Below are 21,967 nucleotides of genomic sequence, written 5' to 3' on the forward strand. Positions count from 1 at the left end.
AAGCTGTCTATGGCATCATGTGGTAAGAGACCATTAAAGTAGGGAGAGTAAAAATTTGTTGTAGGTGTAGTACAATTAGGTCTTAGAATTGAGAACGTGAGCCCCTAATTTGGTGATGGAGAAATGGGTTTTAATTCATGGGACATTGACACTGGTACTAGCACTGTGGAAAGAAGGAATTAAACCATTAGGAAAGCCATCACCTGAGCCATGCTGGGACTAGTGTCCTGGCAAGTTTTATAACTGAGCTAAGGAGAGGCCTTTAAAATAAATAATAAAGGGGGAAGAGGATAGGAATGTTATTTTGAGGAGAGATTTGGAAAGTTAAAGAGAAAGGACATGGCAATACTGCAGAGTAGGGATATAGATATCAGAGAAGGGAAAAATTGTAAAAAACATGGAATTAAAGTATTTTTTGTGTGCATGTTTATATTGCATATATAATGAGATGAATGATTTGATAGCATAGTTGTTATAATCCCAGCTGATGGTAATGCTTGAGAAGTCAGATCTCAGAGTGAAACCTGGCTTGATGGACAAAAATTCTTTTTGAGTAGTTTGATATTATTGTAGTCAGTCTCTGAACATAGGAACATGGAAACTGGAGTAGGCATTCAGCTTATTGAGCCTGCTCTACCATTTATCACAATCATGACTGGCCATATACCTCAGTGCTTTTCACCTGCATGAGCCCCACAATCACAAATCTACAAGCCTCTATACATATACTCAAAGACTGAGCCTCCACACCCCTCTGGTTTGTAGAATTCCAAAGATTCACTATACTCTGAGTAAAAATATTTCTCCTGATCATGATCCTAAAGGGTATGCCCTCTATTTTGAGGTTGTGGCCCCTCATTCTTGATTCCCATCTAGAGAAACATCTTACCTTCAACCACTCTGTCTCTCTCAAAGTATTTTGAAGTGTTCAATGAAATCACCTCTCATTCTTTGAAACAATACCGACCCGGTTTGCCCAATCTCACTTCATACCATTCTTACCATCCCAGAAATGTGTCTGGTGAACCTCTATTGTTGTATTCCCTCTATAATAATATCTTTCCTGAGATAAGGAGGCCAGAGCTACACACAATACTCCAGTTTTGGTCTAATCAAGCTCCTGTGCAATTCAGCCAAGACTCCTCTACTCCTGCAATTAAATCCCCTTGCAACAAATGTTAATATTTTATTAATCTTCCTAATAGCTTGCTGCATTTGTACATTGGCCTTGGTGACTTATTAAAAAGGACATCCAAATCCTTTACACAATGGCACTTTCCAACCTTTCCAACAGAATGAATGCCATCTACATGTTTGCTGACGACACTATGGTAGGACAGATATCAAACAACGATGAATCAGAATACAGAAAGGAGACAGAGGGCTTGGCATTATGGTGCAATGATAACAGCATCTCTCTCAATGTTGGCAAAACAAAAGATCTGATCATTGACTTCAGAAAGAAAGAAGGAGAACACATCCCCAACTACATCTACATCAAGTTTGAGAGGTTTGAGAGCATCAGATTCCTGGGAGCGACAATAACCAACAACTTGTCCTGGATTTCCCACGTAGATGTGATAATTAAGAAGGCACGATAACACCTCTTCTTTCTCAGGCGATTTAAACGATTTGGCATGTCCATAGGGACCGTTCCTGAAGAAGGGCTCATGTCGGAAACGTCCATTCTCCTGCTCCTTGGATGCTGCCTGACCTGCTGCGCTTTTCCAGCAACACATTTTCAGCTCTAATCTCCAGCATCTGCAGTCCTCACTTTCTCCATAGGGACCGTCAGCAACTTTTACAGATGCAACACAGAAAGCATACTGTCTGGGTACATAACAGGCTGGTATGGCAACTGCTCTGCCCAGGACCATAGGAAACTGCAGAAGGTTGTGCATATAGCCCAGACTATTATGGAAGCCAGCCTTCCATCTATGGACTCCATTTACATTTCTTGTTGCTGTGGAAAGGCTGCCAACTTCATCAAAGACCCCTCCCACCCTGGCAATGCTCTCCTACAACCTATTCTGTCAGACAGAAGGTACAGAAGCTTTAACACATACACTGACAGCTTCAAAAGTAGCTTCTTCCCTGCTATTATTAGATTGATGAATGGACTCTCTAACTTCAAAGATGTTGATCTTGTTTATGTTGCTCTTGCTTTGCGCACCTCCTGTGCATTGTAACCTGTACGTCTGACTCTGTCCAAGCACCCTATCGTCTGTATGTCCTTGCTTACATTGATCTGCATGTACTGCTTGCAAACAAAGATTTTCACTGTACTTAGGTACATGTGGCAATAAATCAAATCAATCAATCAATCAATCAACTCTGTGACGACATGGCAGTGAAACCTTCTGCAATTAAACCAAACAACCAGAAAAGCTCACCTCGCCTCGTAATCTGTCAAAATATGAGTGACAGAGAACTCTCAAATTCCACTATTTAAAGAAAAATAATATCAATTTTTAACTGTAAAAGTGAACATTAACCAACAACTATTCACAACTCTAAGCCCCCCTTTCTCTTAACGGCTTGTTATCTGTCTCCAACTCTATAACAATATACTGTTCCAATAAAAAGCCACATTAAAATTGCATCAACTTAATTTCACAGCGGCTGTCATCTCTGGTGTCCTTCTCCTTTTGGCTTAGGATCTCCTTGGGTCGTCTCCTGTCTTTTATTGCAAAAGTGTTTCATATGAAAAACGTATCTTTGATAGAGAGTGTTTTAAATTGCAGTCTTTCTCTATGGCAGTTATTCTCAATGGCAATTTGATCTTGATGACAGTCAGTTTCCATCTAACTTTCAAACTGCCTGCCTCTTTTATCCCCCAACATTGGATCATCTCATTGATTCGATGTTGGCAAAACTATAAATTCAAAAGCGATTGAGTTTTAGTATCCTGAGACATAATTTAAACTGATTGGTTAAATTCAAATTGTTGTCAAAATAGCAACCAACTCAGCAATTTGTTTCATAGCCAAATGTTACATATTTTCAATTTTCCAAAAACTTCTGAGACTGCTAGTTAGTCATGTGACAGGTGCTTGTAAGCTCTCTGTACAAAACAGCATTCACTTTCTCTTAAAGATACAGTGCACACCTCCAACTTCATGACAACTCTCAAATACTCTGAATATTTGGCCTTCCTACCAATGTGATGAACCTAACATTTTGCCACATTATATTCCAACTACCATGTTTTTGACCAATTATTAAGCCTGTCAATATTTTCCTGAAAATGTTTTACATATTTCTCACAACATATGCAATTTTGGAAAATTACATTTGTTCTCCATGTTCAAATAATTATTATGTATTATGGACATTTGGGGCCCACATACTGATCCCTGCAGTGATCACAGTTGGCAATGTGAGAATGACTTATTTATTCTTATTTATTTATTTATACTCTTAGTTTCCAATTAGCCAATCATTAATGCATGCCAGTACATTACGTTCTATACCGTGTGCTTTGTAACTTTGCTAACAGATGTTCTGTGGGGGTCATTTTCAGAAGCCTTCTGAGCATTCAAGTATTCTGCATCCATCAACTCTCCTTTATCAACTTTGTTTGTAAAACGCTCAAAAACACTTCAAGTTTGTCAAACACAACGTTTCATTCATAAATCCATGCTGACTATGCACAATCAGATATTTTTGTCCAAATGTTCATTATCATGCCCTTTATGATAGATTTTAGCAATTTTCCTAATATTGATTTAAGGCTGAAGGATTTGTTATTCCTTTTATTTTCCCCTGCTACATTCTTAAATAGTGGTAACATTTGCAACATTCCAATCTGCATGAATTATTGCAAATTTTATGGAATTTTGAAGGATGATTACCTAATGCATAGACTGTTTCTATAGCTACCCTCCTCAATATTCTAGGAGATAGACTTCAGGTCCCAGGAACGTAGCAACTTCCAGCCCCATTTATTTCCCATTGCAACCTTCTTAAAAACACTGATTTCCTTCAATTCTTCGTATTCCCTAGTTATTTGGATCTCTAATTCTTTGAGATTTTGTATCTTCCTCAATGAAACAGATACAAAGTAATGAATTTACTTCTTTGTCAATCTCTGTTCCCAATTATAAATTCTGCTGACCTCTGTATTTAATGGGCCCAAATTTATTTTAGCCAGCTATATCTTCTTTGTATAACTGTCGAAGCTTTTACAATCCATTATTATGTTTTTGTAAAATTATATTCATATTCTAGTCTTCCTTTTCTTATTAGGTTCTTGGTCCTCTTTTCTAAAACCTTCCCATATGTCAGATTTACAATTTAAAAAGGTGGCAAGTATAATTGTAACGAGGAACATTATAAAGGGAAAGAAAAATATGAACTGCCCCATACTATCTAAAAACTAGTTGAAAAAAATTATTATAAATACCAGAAATAAAGATTTGGCTCTTTTACTCTTAACAAGAACCTTGCAAATAGTCCAACACCAGTGAAGAGCTGCACTGTTTGCATTTTAAAGTTCCTACTTCAGCTGGCACAACTATACTGAGTTTCTTTCTGACAAATTTCTGCATTTGCTCGGGTGATAGCTTGGTGAGTTCTGTCAGTTCAGGAGATCTTTAAATAAACTGCTAACACAGCACACTATTTATTAACATAGATTGCAACAAGTTGTCTTCCATGGTCTGTTTTGGAGCTTTCTTTTACTAATGGTAAACCACTCATCAGTCTTTTCTTCTGCCCTGATTGTTAAACTGCACTCCTACTCTTCAGACTTTGTCTCCTTGAGTGACTTGTTTTTCTACAAAATAAATCACTTACCTCCTGATTATTAGGCAATCATAAGGCCATGAAAACAGAGATATTGAAGTAGATTTTAATCAGGAATAGATTAAAAGGTAAGAATGGTAGAGAAGCAATGGCAAACAGTTAAGGAAATATTTCATATCTCTCAACAAAGATATATTCTGTTGAGAAAGAAAGCCTGAAAAAGAAGCATACACTATCTAACTAATTATGTGAAAGATGATGTCTAATTGAAGGAAAAGATGAATAATGCTACAAAGGTTAATGGGAGGGAAGAAACTTGGAAAGGTTTTATAAAGAAATAGAGAGTGACTAAAACAAAAGATGGAAAAATGGAAGAAAGCTAGAGATTTAGCAAGAATTCTAAAAGTAGACATTAAAACCTTCTATAGATACATAAATAAAAAAATAATAGTGAGACTTGAAAGCAAAGAAATAGCAAAGACTTTGAACAAGTACTTTGTATTTTTCCTCACATAAGACGACTCAAAATCCATCTCAGTAATGGGAGAAAAGTAGTGGACCAAAGGGAGGGATGAACTTAAAGCAATTGCTCACACTCAAAACCAATAGGCTGGAAGGCTGATAAGTCCACAGCTCTGAAAGCCGACAGAAATAGTGGGTAAATTGGAATGTAATCTTCCAAATTTTTTTTGATACTGGGAAGGTCCCAATAGCTTCAAAGATGACAAATAGAACCAGTATTTAAGAATGATGTGAGATTAAAAAGCAGGAAATTGTAGGCCGGTTGGGCTAACATCTGTCATTGGGAAAATGCTAGAGCCCATTATGTGTATCCCGAATGTTTAGAAAATCAAAACACAATCAAAAAGAGTCAACTTGGTGTTTAGAAGAAAATTGTGTTTGACAAATTTATTATCATTGTTTCAGAGTGTAATAAGCAAAAAGGATAACCAGTAGATATAATAGTATACAGTGTATATGGATTTCCAAAAGGCATCCAGTAAGTTGTTTTATTAAAGGTTAACACTGAAGATCATGCTGTTTTTTCTCTCTGTTTAATCCTCTGGCCCCGGGAATCAATCCAGTCAACCTGTCTTGCACCCTCTCTAAGGCTTTCAAAGTTAACATGCCATTTTCCTCCCTAATAGGTTGCTGTACCTGTTCATTAACTTTCTGTGTTTCACATACAAGAGCATCAAAATCCTATAAATTATACACCAACAAATTATAGAACATAGAACATAGAAAAGTACAGCACAGAACAGGCCCTTTGGCCCACGATGCTTTGCCAAGAATTAATCTTAATGTAAAATAAAAAACTTAACCTACGCACCCCTCTATTCACTGCTATCCATGCACATGTCCAGCAGTTGCTTAAATGTCCCTAATGACTGCTTTCACCACCACCTTTGGCAACGTATTCCACGCATTCACAATTCTCTCCATAAAGAACCTTCCTCTGACATCCCCTCTATACCTTTCTCCTAATATCTTAAAACTATGACCCCTCATGCCAGTCAATCCTGCCCTAGGGAAAAACCTCTGGCTATTGACTCTATCCATACCTCTAATTATCTTGTATACCTCGATCAGGTCACCTCTCCTCCTCCTTCTCTCCAAAAAGAAAAATCTGAACTTAGTCAACCTCTTGTCATACGGCAAGCATCCTTTGTAGAGCTGTAGCAAAATCTCTCAGCTCTTAAACTCGATCCTCCTGTTAATGAAAGCCAAAACACCATAGGCTTTCTTAACAATCCTATCCACTTTGGCAACTTTGAGGGATCTATGTACTTGATCACCAAGATCCCTCTGTTCCTCCACACTGCCAAGAAACATGTCTTTAATCCTATATTCAGCATTCAGGTTCGACCTTCCAAAATGCATCATTTCGCATTTATCCAGGTTGACCTCCATCTGCCATTTCTCAGTCCAGCCCTGCATCCTGTCTGTCGGCCCTGCGATAGGTTTCGATACTATCAACGGCACCTCCAACCTTTGTGTCATCTGCAAATTTACTAACCCACCCCTCACCCTCCTCATCCAAGTCATTCATAAAATCTACAAAGAGCAGAGGCACAAGAATAGAGCTCTGCAGGACCCCACTCAACTCTGACCTCCAGACAGAACACTTTCCATCTACAACCACTCTCTGCCTTCTATCAGCCAACCAATTCTGAATCCAGATAGCCAAATCTTCCTGTACCCCATACGTTCTGACTTTATGAATGAACCTACCATGGGGAACCTTCACAAATACCTTGCTGAAGTCCATATACACCACATCCACTGCACGACCTTCATCAACCTGTCTTTTCACCTCCTCAAAGAACTCAATAAGATTTGTGAGGCATGACCTGCCCCTCACAAAGCCATGCTGACTGCCTTTAATCATGTTATGACCAAATAGTCATAAATCCTATTCCTCAGAATTTTTTCCAAAATTTTGCTGACCACAGATGTAAGACTGACTGGTCTGTAATTGCCAGGGATTTCCCTATTACCCTTCTTGAAAAGAGGAACAACATTCCAAACCCCCAGTACGACTCTCGTGAAGAGTGAGGAGGCAAAGATCTGTGCCAGCGGCTTAGCAATTTTCTTTCTTGCTTCCTGGAGCAGCTAGGATAAATCTGTCTGGCCCCGGGGACTTAGCAATCTTAAAATTTTCCAAAGTTTTCAGCATATCAACTTCATCAATCTTGATCTGGTCAAGCCTGTATCCCAGTTCCTCAAAGTTTTCATTCACAACAATCCTTCCTTAGTGAAAACAGAAGCAAAAAACTCATTTAGGGCTTCCCCTATCTGCTCAGACTCCATGCACAAGTACCCTACACTATCCCTGATTGCCTCTACCTTCTCCCTCATCATTCACTTATTCCTCACGTATGAGTAAAATGCATTTGGGTTCTCCCTAATCCTTCTTGCCCAGCCTTTTTCATGTCCCCTCCTGGCTCTCCTCAGTCCATTTCTGAGCTCCTTTCTAGCAGGCTTGTAATCCTCTAAAATGATGCTAGATCCTTCCTTCCTCCACCTTACGTAAGCTGCCTTCTTCCTTTTGACGAGAAGCTCTTCTGTTCTCGTCATCCAAGGCTCATTAATCTTACCCCTTCTTATCTGTTTCGGAGGAACAACTTTGTGCATCACTCGCAACAACTGCTCCTTAAATAGTCTCCACGTGTCTGTTGTGCTCTTTCTGTGGAAAAATTGCTCCCAGTCTGTATTTCCCAACTCCTGTCTGACACCATCATAATTTCCTTTTCCCCAATTAAATATCTTCCCTTGGTAACTGCTCCTTGCCCTCTTCAAGGCTATGGTAAATGTGAGGCAGTTGTGATCGCTGTCACCAAAGTGTTCTCCCACCATGAGATCTGACTCATTGTCCTGGCTCATTGTCGAGCACCAAATCCAAAATGGCCTCTCCCCTCTTCGACCTATCTACATACTGAGTAAGGAAACCCTCCTGAACATACCTGACAAAAATGGCTTCATCCAAAGCATCTGCATTAAGGAGATTCAATTCAATATTGGGAAAGTTGAAATCACCCATAACAAAAACCCTGCTACATCTGCACTTTTCCAAAATCTGCTGGCCTATGAGATCTTTAATCTCTCTTCTGTTATTAGGAGGTCTGTAGAAAACCCCCAATGAGGTGGCTGTTCCCTTTCTGTTCCTAGCTGTGATGCATTCTCTGATTAGCAATGCTACACCCCCTCCTCTTTTTCCAAACTCCCTGTTCTTTTTAAATGTTCTAAACCCTGGGACATCAAGTAACCATTCCTGCCCCTGTGAAACCCACGTCTCCATTATGGCCACAACATCATATAGTTTATCACTAGTATCACATTTTTTCAATGTTCTACCAAAGTGTATGACCACACATTTTCCAAATTATTCTCTATCTGTCCTATCCTCGCTCATTGGTTTAACCTGGAAAGCCTTCTGAGATTTGACAGTTGTTATTTTGCCCAGGTGAAAGGCTTTTGCTCAAATGATTTATTCTGAAAATATGCTTTCACAGCTTTAGAGGTAATTTGCAATACTTCAGGACTTTGATTTACATTTCTCAGCTCTCAGCCTGCTGAGCAGCATGAGAATTACTTGTGCTTTTGTTCCTTATGAGTAACAAGAGAAGCTGAACTAGCAACCTGCTCTGAAGAGCCTTTGTCCTCCTCTGGCACTAAATCCTGAGTGATATTTGTAGGGTCTTTGGAATATATAAATTCAAAGTGACAGAATAAAAAGTTTCAAAGTCAACATTGCACTGATTAATTGTCTGTATTCAAGTATAAAGTGTATCACGTTGCAATGTGATATTTAATTCAGCCACCAAATGTTTTGATTTTTAATCATCATAGTTGCAAGAATCAGATTGTGTGTGCTTTGCAAATAGTACTCTTGATTGAGTTGTCAGTATCCTGATATCTGTTGAACATGCCAACTTTTTTGAAATCTGGGTGAAGGTAGTTGAGTTGGAAGTCAGCTTGTCTTTAAATAATAGCCTTTAAGGTTTTTGATGAACTTGTTCCAGCAATGGGTTGGGAATGGCCTGAAGACCATTTTCAATTCATAAATCACCAAAGCTAAACAGTCTGATGCAGATTAATACACACCTGTTGGATTCAATGTAAGGAACAATTAAGGTTGTTTTCATTTTTTCCACTAGAGTTGAATTTTAGGCTAATTTTCAATCTGGTCAGATAATCTGAGCACTCATTGGACTAATTAATTGACTCCAGACTAGCTGGAAACTCTGTACTTTACCACTACTGAAGGTTTGCAAGATAATGTTTTCAACCTTGCTTTTTAGTCTGTGTGTGAACAATATCTTTTGAAGACAAATTAACCAATTTCAACAAAGCCTTTTAAATAGGTTGGATTCAACTCAGGTTTGTGGTGCTGGAAAAGCATAACAGGTCAGGCAGCATCCAAGGAGTAGGAAAATCGACATTTTGGGCAAAGGCCCTTCATCAGGAAGGCTTTTGCCCAAAATGTCAATTTTCCTGCTCCTCGGATGCTGCATGACCTGCTGTGCCTTTCCAGCACCACACTCTTGACTCTAATCTCCTGCATCTGCCAGCCTCACGTTCGCCCCAGATTAGGTTTGAGCAGGGATACAAATCGGTATCGTGGAACATTTTAAAGGAGCCATTAACTTTTGGACAGTGGGCAACTTACTTATTTATTTTTCTTTAGAATGTTGTGGATAATTTTATTTGGAATGTTGTTAATTATTTTCGAATAGTGTGGACTTTCTCAGCAGCAAGGGTTAAATTTTCACAGCTATCAAATTATGAACAATGTTTTCAGAGCAGATTGTTGATTGTGGACTGGCTGAGACCTTCTTAATGAGAAGGAAGCTCTTTAAAAGATTTTATTTCAGCCTTGTAATTACAGACAAGGCAAGGAAGAGCCACATCATTGTAATAATATTGAGTTACCACAGTGTAATAGAGATTTGTGCTGTATTCAGTTCCCTCTTGTCTTGTTTTTCTCTTCTGACAGGTTTACCAGTAACATCAATGGCAGCATGTATGATATATGGTATCAATATCCAATATGGATTCCTGAATTCAAATGAAGTATAGATCCCTGCTGGTTGAAGCAAGATGTTTTGGAGTGCTGTACTCAGGATCACCCCTTTGGTTCATTGGAGAGATCTGGCACTATTTAAGTACCCTGATTACCTGGATGCATAATCGACAAGGAATAAGACCCTGTCAAAGTGGAGTTAACTGCATTTCTCACCTGACTAACCTGGGATGGAACTCAACAGCATTTAAGTACTTCTTTAGAAAATAATGACAATATAAGTTGATCTTACGTGAAGTGGCATTTTGCAAATTCAAATATTCACACAGTTATAGCCAATACAGAAGTGCACCAAAATTAGTTGGATAGGACTGTATAATAGTGGATTTGTAGATCTGCCAAAGTTTTGAAAAGTCAAGATTCAATTTCAAGCTTTATTGAGGTCTCCTATTAGAAACTTCCATCCAGAATTACACATACAAGAATTTAATTATGAATGTATAAAGAAGCATTAACATTGCAGATTACAATAAGATTATAGCCTGCAGATTATTGTTGACCCTACTGGTTGCTCTATTGAAGTGTTGGTAGCAAGTAAGGAGTTATGTTATTTCTTCCCTGGCTAAAGGATATGCTAAAAGATTATTCCTGGCAGGGATGTTCCAATTGGTATTATATTATTGAGTTGTTTTCATTATCTTATTTGTTAATACTGCTATAATTGTTGCTTAAATTCAAAACAATATCATTTTCCATGTGGCCATTTTGCATAAGTTGTGTTTTCGGAATGATAATTTATGGCTAGTGTAGTATTAGCTATTGCCACTAACTCTTCAGTTGAAATTGATCAGCGAGAGTTCAGAGAGAACCCTTTGTTTTGAAGACAATGGGAATTGGATTTAGTGCTTCGCTTGCATTGCACTTGATAGAGGAGGACCAGGAAGAACAAGAGAGGGCAGCTCGTGATGTAAGATGGCACAGACGACGAACAGTTAGATCCCGCCGATACCCAACACACCGGGTGTATCGTCCCAGGCAAAGTTACTTGGGAATGACTGAGGAACAGTGTCTTCAGCAGCTCAGCCTTAGCCGGGAGGCTGTGACAGAATTATGTCATCTATTGAATGAGGATCTGCAAGCTCAATCTACTATCAGTACAGCACTGCCAGTGGCTGTGAAAGTCACTACAGCCCTGAACTTCTATGCTGTCGGGTCATTTCAGGCAAGCACTGGTAACATTTGCAGTGTCAGTCAGTTTGCTGTACACAGATCCATCACAGAAGTTACACATGCGTTATTCTCCAGGGCTGACAATTTCATTTCTTTTCCTATAGATGAACAACATCAACAGCAAAGGGCAACACATTTCTTCAGGGTTGCTGGCTTTCCAAAAGTACAGGGTGTCATTGGTTGCATGTGTGTTGCTATTCGGGCACCTGTGCATGATGCAATGGCCTATATGAATCATAAAGGCTTTTACTCCATCAATGTGCAGTTGGTTAGTGATCATCAGCACAGAATTATGCAGGTTAATGCCCACTTCCCAGGAAGCTCACATAGTGCATTTATTTTAAGGCAATCCTCAGTGCCAGCGTTATTTGAAGGAGAAGGAAGCCTGGAAGGTTGGCTGCTGGGTGACAAAGAATACCCGGTCCAACCTTGGCTGATGACCCCTTTGAGACATCCAAGAACAGAAGCAGAGCATAGGTACAATGAAGCACATTCAAAAACAAGGATTACTGTTGAACGTACAATTGGGATTCTGAAGCAGCGCTTTCGATGCCTCGATCGTTCAAGAGGTGCCTTACAGTACAGTCCCCACAAGGTCTCAAGAATGATCATTGCCTGTTGTATTTTGCACAATTTTGCTCTCCAAAGAGGCCTCACAATGGAGGAAGAACAGAATGAAGAATCTATGGTAGAGCAAGAGTCTGAAAGTGATGATGAAGAATCAGTTGAAAGAACAACAGTCCAACAGGGAAGATTGATGCGTCAGGCACTAATACTTGATGCCTTTGAGTAAGTACAATATTTGTTTACTTTAAAGCCCATCATTCCATTTAGAATTTTGCCTCTTGCTCCCCCTCTCATCTGTACTTCTGTTCACTTTCATTTATTATGTATTCCATGTTTTGTGGTTCAATAGTATCCTGAGCCCTGAAAGAGCAGTACTTTGCAATTCATATGTAGTGCTTCAATCTCACTTTGGTTTCCAAAAAATATCAGAATGATTTGCCAGTCTTTTCAGATCTGGTGCAAGTACCTTAGGCACACAAGGCAAACCTGCAGCCTTAGTTACTAGGCCTCATGATGCCACATGGCCTGTCTGTTTACTTATGAGAGACCTAGCATTAACAAACAAGCACACATACACATGGAGAAATATGAAGTTCCTTTACTAATGTAAAAAAAAATATACTGCATTTGCATTTAAAAACAATGTCTTTCTCTGGAAGGGTTCTACGAAACAAGCCACACACTGACCAGCAATGCAATGGATAGAGCACAGGGCATATAATGAAAGAAAGTATTAAACTTCATTTCAAATTAGGGAATTTTCAAGGCACTTTTATTTTATGCTGGCACTGCTAATTCCCAGTATAAAGATCCTCTCAGCTGGAAACAGTAGACTGTAAATGCAGTTTTAATACAATTAAAAGCAAAATACTATGGATGCTGGAAATCTGAAACAGGCACAGAAAATGTTGGAGCAACTCAACAGATCTGAGCCTCTATCAAAAGTATTTTGATATGGGACTTGAAATTTTAACTCTGTTTCTTTCACCAAAGAATGCTGCCAGACCTGTTGAGCTTCTCCAGCATTTTCTGTGCTTATTGCAGTCTTAATACACCATTATGGATAATGGCTTTAATTTTATTCTTTCATGAATAAGGTTGTCAATTTAACCTCACCCTCAACAACTTTGCATTTGTATCCTCCCCTTCCTTCAGACCAAAGGCATAGCCATGGGCACCCACATAGGCCCCAGCTATGCCTGCCTCTTCGTCAGATATGTGGAACAGTCCATCTTCCACAGTTACACTGGCACTATTCTCCACCTTTTCCTCCGTTACATTGATGACTGTATTGGCACCAACTTGTGCTCCCATGAGGAGGTGGAACAGTTCATCAACTTCACAAACACCTTTCACCCTGACCTCAAGTTCACTTGGATTATCTCTTGGACACTTCTCTCTCCTTCCTGTACCTCCCCGTCTCCATTTCTGGTGACTGGCTCAACAGTGATATCTACTTCAAACCTACCGACTCCCACAGGTACCTGGTCTACACCTGCTCCCACTCCTGCTCCTGTAAAGACACTATCCCTTACTCCCAATTCCTCTCCTCCACCATATCTGCTCCCAGGACGAGCATTCCACTCCAGAACATCCCAGATGGCCTCCTCCTTCAACGACTGCCATTTCCCCTCCTACGTGGTCAACAATGCCCTCCAGCGCATCTCCTCCACTTCCCACACCTCTGCCCTTGAACCCAACCCCTCCAACTGAAACAAGGATAGAACCCCCCAGTCCTCACCTTCCACCCCAACAATCTCCACATACGAGACATCATTCTCTGCCATTTCCACCACCTACAGTCAGACCCCACCACCAGAGATATATTTTCCTTCCCATCCTTATCAGCATTCAACAGAGATCATTCCCTCCATGATTCCCTTATTAAGTCCGTGCCCCCCCACCAACCCACCCTCTACTCCTGGCACCTTGCCACCACCAAAGCCTGTGTCCACATCTACCCCGCCACCTCCATCCAAGACCGTAAAGGATCCTTCCACATTGGGCAGAGATTTTCCTGCACATCCAAATACATCATCCACTGTGTCTGTTGCTCTCCATGTCGTCTTCTCTACATTGGGGAGACATGGTGCCAACTTGTGGGACATTTCAGGGAACATCTCTGGGACACACGCATCAAACAACCCCACTGCCCTATGGCTGACCAGTTCAACTCCCCCTCCCACCTCGCCAAGGACATGCAAGTCCTGGGCCTCCTCCACCACCAAATCCTAGTTACCCTACACCTGGAAGAAGAACATCTCATCTTCCACTTTGGGATTCACTAACCACACAGTATTAATGTCAATTTCACCAGTTTTCTTATCTCCCCCTGCTCCCACCTCAACCCAGATCTAACCCTCCAACTCGACACTTCCCTCTTGAACTGTCCCACCTGTCTATCTTCCTTCCCACCAAAGTGCTCCATCCTCCGCTCTGACCTATTACCATCCCCCCCCACCTGCAACTACCTATCACCTTCCAAGCTACCTTGCCCCCAGCCACACACCCTCTTCCTATTTATCTCACAGTCCCCATTTCCCGCCCAACATTCCTGATGGAGGCCTTATGCCTGAAACGTTGCCTCTCCTGCTCTTTGGATGCTGCCTAACCTGCTGTGCTTTTCCAGCACCACACTTTTTGACTATGCTCTCCAGCATCTGCAGTCCTCACTTTCTCCCTGTCAATTTAACCTGCAGATTTTCATTCCATGCTCTTCCCCTACTCTCTGTCCATCATTATCTTAGAATGCAGCACACTTGCTTCCTATGTCCATTAAAAGACAAGAAAGCTCATTAACCATCTGAGGATGCTTGAAAGCCTTTCTTTCTCATTTTCAATGTTCTTTATATCTAGTAAAATGAACATTTCAAGAAAAATTACAAATAAGCAGATGTCTCTGTGATTTTCTTTCAGGAGTTGCACATAGCAATGTCCAGGAGATTAATCTTCAGTTTCTGGAGACTCCAATCCAATCCACCGATGTCAACACTACTCATAAATGTTTTAGCATTATTGACAGAATAGGGAAGAAGAGACGAAGCTGTGATCTAAATATTATTGAGAATAATGACTAAAGTCACAAATAACTTACAAAGTAGTTGATAATTCAAAATGCTGTTCAAGTGGAGGTGCGATACAGGTACTCCCAGGTACTGCAGAGCTGCTTCAACATTGACAAGGCAGCCCAATCCAAGAGCGAGGACCTGGTGATCCTCGACACCAGAACTTTCTCATGGTTGCTGACAGCAAGCCTGTTGTACAACAGAGGCAAGGTCCCCTAGCAACTGGATCTCAGAGCGGAACAGCGAAGTCCTTGCTTCAGCCTTCACCAGTGGTAGCTTAGCAGTGGGAGAGGATATGCTGCAAGTCTCTTGGGACTGGTCAGAGTTGTGATTGGAATAGCATTCAATGTATGAGACGAGAGCAACTCTTTCAATCACAGATTCTGTCTCTCCCATGCTTGTAGTTACACTTCCTCTAATCACAGATCTCTCCCATGCTGCTTCTAGTGCTTCTCCAGATACTGAATTTTCAATTGGAGAAGAAAGCAGTTTTTTTTTGCCATCTCAAAGTTTTGTCACTCTAGGCAACCCCTTATTTGCTTAATAGTTGGAATGACCATGTATTCTTCCCAGATGCCTCTACTGTAGATGAAGAGTTGGACACCACTCTGTTACTGTGCTTCAGTAATGTTTAATATGAGGAGTGAGTGCTTGTTTGGCTACTAAGCTGCACACATAGCCAGTGACAGAGATCCACAAAAGCTGTCAGTCAAGAGAATCCCAGCTCTGAGTCAGCTATATCCATGGAAGAAAATGATTTATGAGTGAACGTTGTAGTTAGATGTAAAATAGCTTATCATTTATTCATTTGTTTTTTTTTGGGACCTTGATTTATGCAAATTGCCTATCATGGTTCTTACATTACAGTGGTAATCATACTTTGCAAGTGCATGTTTGGTTCTAAAAGCCTTTGAGATACTCTGATATTATAAACGGTGTTATAAAAATACAGACCGCTTTCATCTTCAAACTCAAATGATCTTGTTGGGTTACCTTTCAAGCAGCCTTTTGGAATTCTTCAAAGCTTTGCAAAGTCTTTGTGTGATAATCTATCCATTCACTTCAGTGTGATGTGTTTTCTATATGTAACTTCTCACAGATCCCTAGCACAAAATTATTTAATCTCTGGTTGTGTTATTTGGCCTGAACTGTTAGCTTCTTTACATTATGTTTCATGAATAATCAACTCAGGATAAAAAGCATGAAGTTTGGGCACTTCAGGGTGCTATTTGTGGTCTGAAATGAATTTATGATGAATATATATAAATTCTTTGTGATGAGTCATACTGCACACCATTGTAATGTAAGATGTTAGCATGTGTGCAGCGAACTGGAAGATTGCAGGCAGGAAGGTAATTCTGTCCATTAGTGTGTAACATGTATCTAGCAGCAAGAAAATACCACATCCATCCACACTCATCCCCTGTCTACTATAAGAGATCATAACTGCTTATAGATTATTTACATTTGACTGCTTTTGGCTGTTGTTTCAATTTCACAAGTGATGGATGTTTTGTGTAGTTGTTTTCAAATAGTCAAAGTCCACATGGAGTATTGGTCAAACGCCTACGGATCTTCATTTCAAGGCTTCTGTGCATTTGTTATTAGATTAGATTAGATTAGATTAGATTACTTACAGTGTGGAAACAGGCCCTTCGGCCCAACAAGTCCACACCGACCCGCCGAAGCGCAACCCACCCATACCCCTACATTTACCCCTTACCTAACACTACGGGCAATTTGGTACGGCCAATTCACCTCACCCGCACATCTTTGGACTGTGGGAGGAAACCGGAGCACCCGGAGGAAACCCACGCAGACACGGGGAGAACGTGCAAACTCCACACAGTCGGTCGCCTGAGTCGGGAATTGAACCCGGGTCTCAGACGCTGTGAGGCAGCAGTGCTAACCACTGTGCCACCATGCCGCCCACATTATTTTACATGGCTAATTTGTTAATAACTTGGCTTTTCATTATCACTGTGAACATGGACAGAGACTCTACAGTGCAGGACAAACTGCTCAAAGAGGAAGGAAGAGATTGTGGAGAATGGTACTTAACAGGTGATAGCTGCCTGCAAAAAACTGAAGCTGCTGGAAAAACTCAGCAGATCTGGCAGGGTTGTTAAGAAAGCATTTAATGCACTTGCCTTCCTTGCTCAGACCTTTGGTATATGAGTTGAGACAGCAGTTCTGGTCACACTGGTACAGGATATTATTAACCCGAAGAGGGCTCAGAAAAGATTGACCAGGATGTTGCTGGGAATGGAGGGATTGAGGTATACAAATAGCCTGGATAGGCTGGGACATTTCTCACTGGAGCGTAGGAGGTTGAGGGGTGACCTTATTGAGGTTTATAAAATCATGAGGGACACAGATAATTTGAATTGCAAAGGTGGGGGAGTTCCAAATTCAATGAATTTTCAATGCGAGAGGAAAGGGTCTTGAAGCATAGAACATCGAACAATACAGCACAGAACAGGCCCTTTGGTCTTCGATGTTGCACCAACCTGTGAACTAATCCAAGCCCATGCCGCTAGACTATTCCATCATCATTCATGTGCTTATCCAAGGATTGTTTAAATCTCCCTAGTGTGGCTGAGTTAACTACATTGGCAGGTAGGGCATTCCACACCCATACCACGCTCTGAGTAAAAATCCTGCCTCTGACATCTGTCTTAAATCTATCACCCCTCAGTTTGTAGCTATGCCCCCTTGTACAAGCTGATGTCATCATTCTAGGGAAAAGACTCTCACTGTCTACACTATCTAATCCTCTGATCGTCTTGTAAAAAGGACATTAGGGGCAACTTCTTTTACACAGCGCATAGTTCATGTGTGGAATGAACTGCAAGAGAAAGTGGTGGATACAAGTTTAAAAGACATTTGGATACTTTCATGTATAAGAAAGGTTTGAGGGATATGGGCCAAGGGCAGGCAAGCGGGGACTAGTTTAGTTTGAGAACATGTTTGGCATGGACTGGTTGGACTGAAGGGTCTAGATCCACGCTGTATGACTCTCTGATTCTATGACTATAAAAGCTGAGATATATGCTGAAGACAGGATGGAGGGGAAAAAGATGTGAAAGGATAGACCGAGATGGAACCCACAGAGAGCAACAGTTTTGAATGGACAGATGAGTGCAGGTAAAAAGCCAGGGGGAGGGTTCAGGTGGAGGGAGAATGTTGAAGGTAGGTGAAGGAATCTGTAGGATGGGGAGAGAAATTTTGTCCAATGAAATTGTAAAAGAGGTAAAAGTGACAGAGGAGTTCAATGCCATATCATGTTCAAAATGCATTGAGATGGGAGCACAGAGGGATAAAACTCAGACCTTCTGTTCAGCATCCAGCATCTAAGGTCAGAAGGGATAGTAATTACCCAACAAGAGTTGAGATAGAAACAAAGGGCAGGTGTGTGGGTATCTCTTGAATCATTGAAGCTTGCATTCCCTAATGCCTGAAAGGAAGAGAAATTATCCTACCTAAAACATGTGGATTAACATGTGCAATGTCTGAACCTAAGTAAGGATGATCTCACTGAAATCTGCTACCTGCTGCAGCATTTTATGCAAACTCTAAGCAAGAAAGTTATTGCATTGCCTATGGGGCAAAGGCAACTGTGACAATGAACTTTGATAAGTCTAGCTTCTTCCAGGCTAGAGCTGGAGATATTTGCATCTTAAGAGTTTGCAGTGTACTGTTGCACAGGCAAGGTCACTAACAATCTAACTGAGAGCTAACCACATTTCATTATTTCTTGCCAGAAAGAAACAGATAGAGCTTCACTAGGATTGCAGGCTTCTCCGAAGTATAGACTGCACATATTTTGTTTTCCAGGCACTGCTTTTTAACTCTGTACTATGCTAGAACCAAAAGATTCCATTTCCTGAGCATCAACTGATGTGTAGCCAAATATAAAGAAGCATGCAGGTCAGTGCTTGGTATCCTGGCAGCAGGTAGGATGTTTCATTCTGCAGCAGTCAGCTGTTCCAGCTATATATGAGCCAATAAGACAATCCTCTGTAATATTGACAATAAAGGCTATCCTTTGGGAACGTGACAACCTAATGCAGTGCCTAACTCATGCACAGGATATAATGAAATCATTGCTATGACAGAGAATGTAATCGAACAGAATACTGGTCTTTTGAAATGATAATCTGCTGCCTGGACTATTTTGGAGGAATAAAAGTGGTAGAGTGAATATCAAGATTCATAATTATCTGCTGAATGCTGGACAACCTCATCTGCCAACAATTATACAACAGGCAGTGAGGAGACTACCTCGACAATGTCTTTGTCATCTGAATGTGATACCAGTAACCACAAACTCAATTCCCCTTTTATTAATAGTGTTGCACCTTAACTACAAGAACTTATAAAGCACCTTTTATGTAACTGAACATCAAAAGATGCTTCACAGGGTATAAGACTGAGCCACATCAGGAGAGATTAGGTCAGATGACTGAATATTTGCTTAAAAATGTATGTGTTAAGAAGCTTCTTAAAGAAAGAAAGTGGATAAAGAGAGGGGTTTTTGCAATTTGGTGACTGGGCAGCTGAAGACGTGACTATCATTTCCGATGGTAGTTAAAAATTGTTAACTATTAATTAAAGGTCAGCCACATGGTGCTGCCAGATTTAGGCCTCACCAAGTAAGGATGGCAGTTTCTGTTAGGGAGTCAAATTCCTTTCGACAACAATTGACAATACTTGTCATGTTTGCCATTACTGAATCTCACTTTCAACTCCAGGTTTCATTGGTTAAATTTAGATTGCATTAATTTTTGTGGTGGAATTTGAACCCATCTCCCAGAAACAATAGCCTGGCCCCCTGTATTACTGTATTACTGGTTCAGTGACATAACTATTGTCTTCAGGTGAGCTCTTCATGGTAGCAGTCTAAATTCTTTGAGTTTCTTGCATGGCAGTTGTAGCTGAGACATCACTTGTTAGAAACCTCCATTATGATTAGGTCCACAGACATGTCAATGAATTTGCCACCACATCCATGTAGAAATATATACCTGCATGTTGTGTGTCAGATTGATGATGGATTTCTACTTCCTCACAGTCTTTTTAAACCCAAGCATCAGTGTTCTTCTGTAGACTATCCCAACAAAGCAGCTCTGAGCAGAATGCTTACATTGTTTTTCCCATACTGATTACTAGATGCTCATGCCTGGTATTTCACCATGTACTCATTCCATCCTGCACTATCCTTTAAATGATGTGTGATCTGAGCTACAAATGTGAAATTAAATGATAGTCTGTCCTCATCATCCATGTCTTCTTGGTGTTGGTCATCTGTCAGATCTGTATTTCTTTATTCCTGAGAGAAGAAAGTGTAAGGTTGTTGTGTAGTTATGCAATGACGAAGAGAAAAAGTATGAAATGTATTGTTAAATCATCTGCTGGAGGTAAATCAGAAGAAAGCATGAGATGAGAGCAAGGTGGGATATAAGGATATTATCATCTTGATGTCTTCAGTTTGCCTGCTGACAAGAGCCTATGCAATAGCTTTCTCATTAGCAGTGAGCATTTTCTGCAATGTGGAGTACGCTTGTTTCCCTCTGGTTACTTCCTGTTGTTCACTCCAATTGTGCACTATTTTACCCAGACAGAAATAAGGAAATGTGTCAATGAATGTCAGTCAATCTGTTTGGGTGCTGTAGCTATCATAGTTGAACAGCTGGCAGTTTATACAAACTGTGAGATATGGGTGCGTGGTAAAACAATAACAAGACTGTGAGGGTGTTGTGGAGTGTATGAATGTCAAGTATTGGACCTGCTTGTTGAAGAGTATTGGTCATTGAATGTTAGCAATATAGTGATTTGAGCATTTGTCTTGGATCACAAAACGTAACTAAATGGTTCTTTGGATTTGGTTAAATGTAATTAAGAGAAGACTTGACAACATAAATTTACTTAAACGTTTATTAAGTAAATAAAAAAGATGATAAAGAAAGGAAAAACAACAATAAGTCTCACGCCCTTCTGCCCATCAGGGACTCCTCGATCGATGACTGGTCTGGAGGCTGAGGTTTGCGCCTGGCACCACTCACAACCCCGGTCTCAGTGGAAGTCCAATGGTTCAGAACGAAGCACTCTCTCTCTCTCGTATAGTGTAACGAGCCACAAGCACAGACAAACAAGTTGCTTGTGCCATATTCGGCACGTTCAGCAATATGAGTCACCCATCACAGGACTTGTTCAAGGTCTTGGAGCTATCGAATATGATAAACAATTGTAACCCATCCTATACAATCCACCCCGATGATATTTGACAGTGCATGTTACAATGGCAGGTGCTGATGCAAATCAGCTATAGCCGCGCGAAAACGTGTTATATGTGTATGTAACCTACACCAGAAAATTAAAACTACAATGAAAATAACCATCATTAATGCAAAAAAAAACAACAACAGGGTGTATCATCAAGTTAATGATTGCAGTGGCCTTCGGGGACCAACCTTAAATATCTCCCTTCAGTGATCTACAGCCAAGGCTGTGATAGAATTAGCAAGTCATTTAACATTAAGTTCCCGTTTCGTCATGTACCTCTACCTCTGGTGGGATCAAAATTAAGAGGAGCTCACACAGAATCAGGGGGTTCATGCATATGCTACTTTCAGTAATACTGTTAATTACAGTTGCCACGCAACCACGTCACATACATCTACATTAATCTATTCCAGCTACCGTCGTGGAGTCGAGGATCTTATTCCTGCTGCTTGTTGGTGATCACGTGGGGAGGGCCTTTAGAACCTGCAAGAGGGAGAGAGAAGAGAGAGGGAGTGTCAGAAAAAGAGAGAGAGAGAGCCAGACCAGC

At 40.5% G+C, this 21,967-nt stretch overlaps 1 protein-coding gene across 1 annotated transcript; it reads left to right on the forward strand.

Annotated features, from left to right (window-relative positions):
• The first annotated feature begins 11,159 nt into the window (after window positions 1–11,159).
• Window positions 11,160–12,296, forward strand: LOC132807769 (putative nuclease HARBI1). The gene has a single exon (XM_060822008.1). It carries the CDS (start codon window positions 11,160–11,162, stop codon window positions 12,294–12,296), a length of 1,137 nt encoding a protein of 378 aa, XP_060677991.1.
• Window positions 12,297–21,967: the final 9,671 nt, after the last annotated feature.

The sequence above is a fragment of the Hemiscyllium ocellatum genome, chromosome 1 (genome assembly GCF_020745735.1).
Source record: "Hemiscyllium ocellatum isolate sHemOce1 chromosome 1, sHemOce1.pat.X.cur, whole genome shotgun sequence".
NCBI classification, from domain to species: domain Eukaryota; kingdom Metazoa; phylum Chordata; class Chondrichthyes; order Orectolobiformes; family Hemiscylliidae; genus Hemiscyllium; species Hemiscyllium ocellatum.

Bases quoted from the DNA above. Each gene is read 5' to 3' on its own strand.
- LOC132807769 (XM_060822008.1), top strand. From the start codon at position 11,160: ATGGGAATTGGATTTAGTGCTTCGCTTGCATTGCACTTGATAGAGGAG.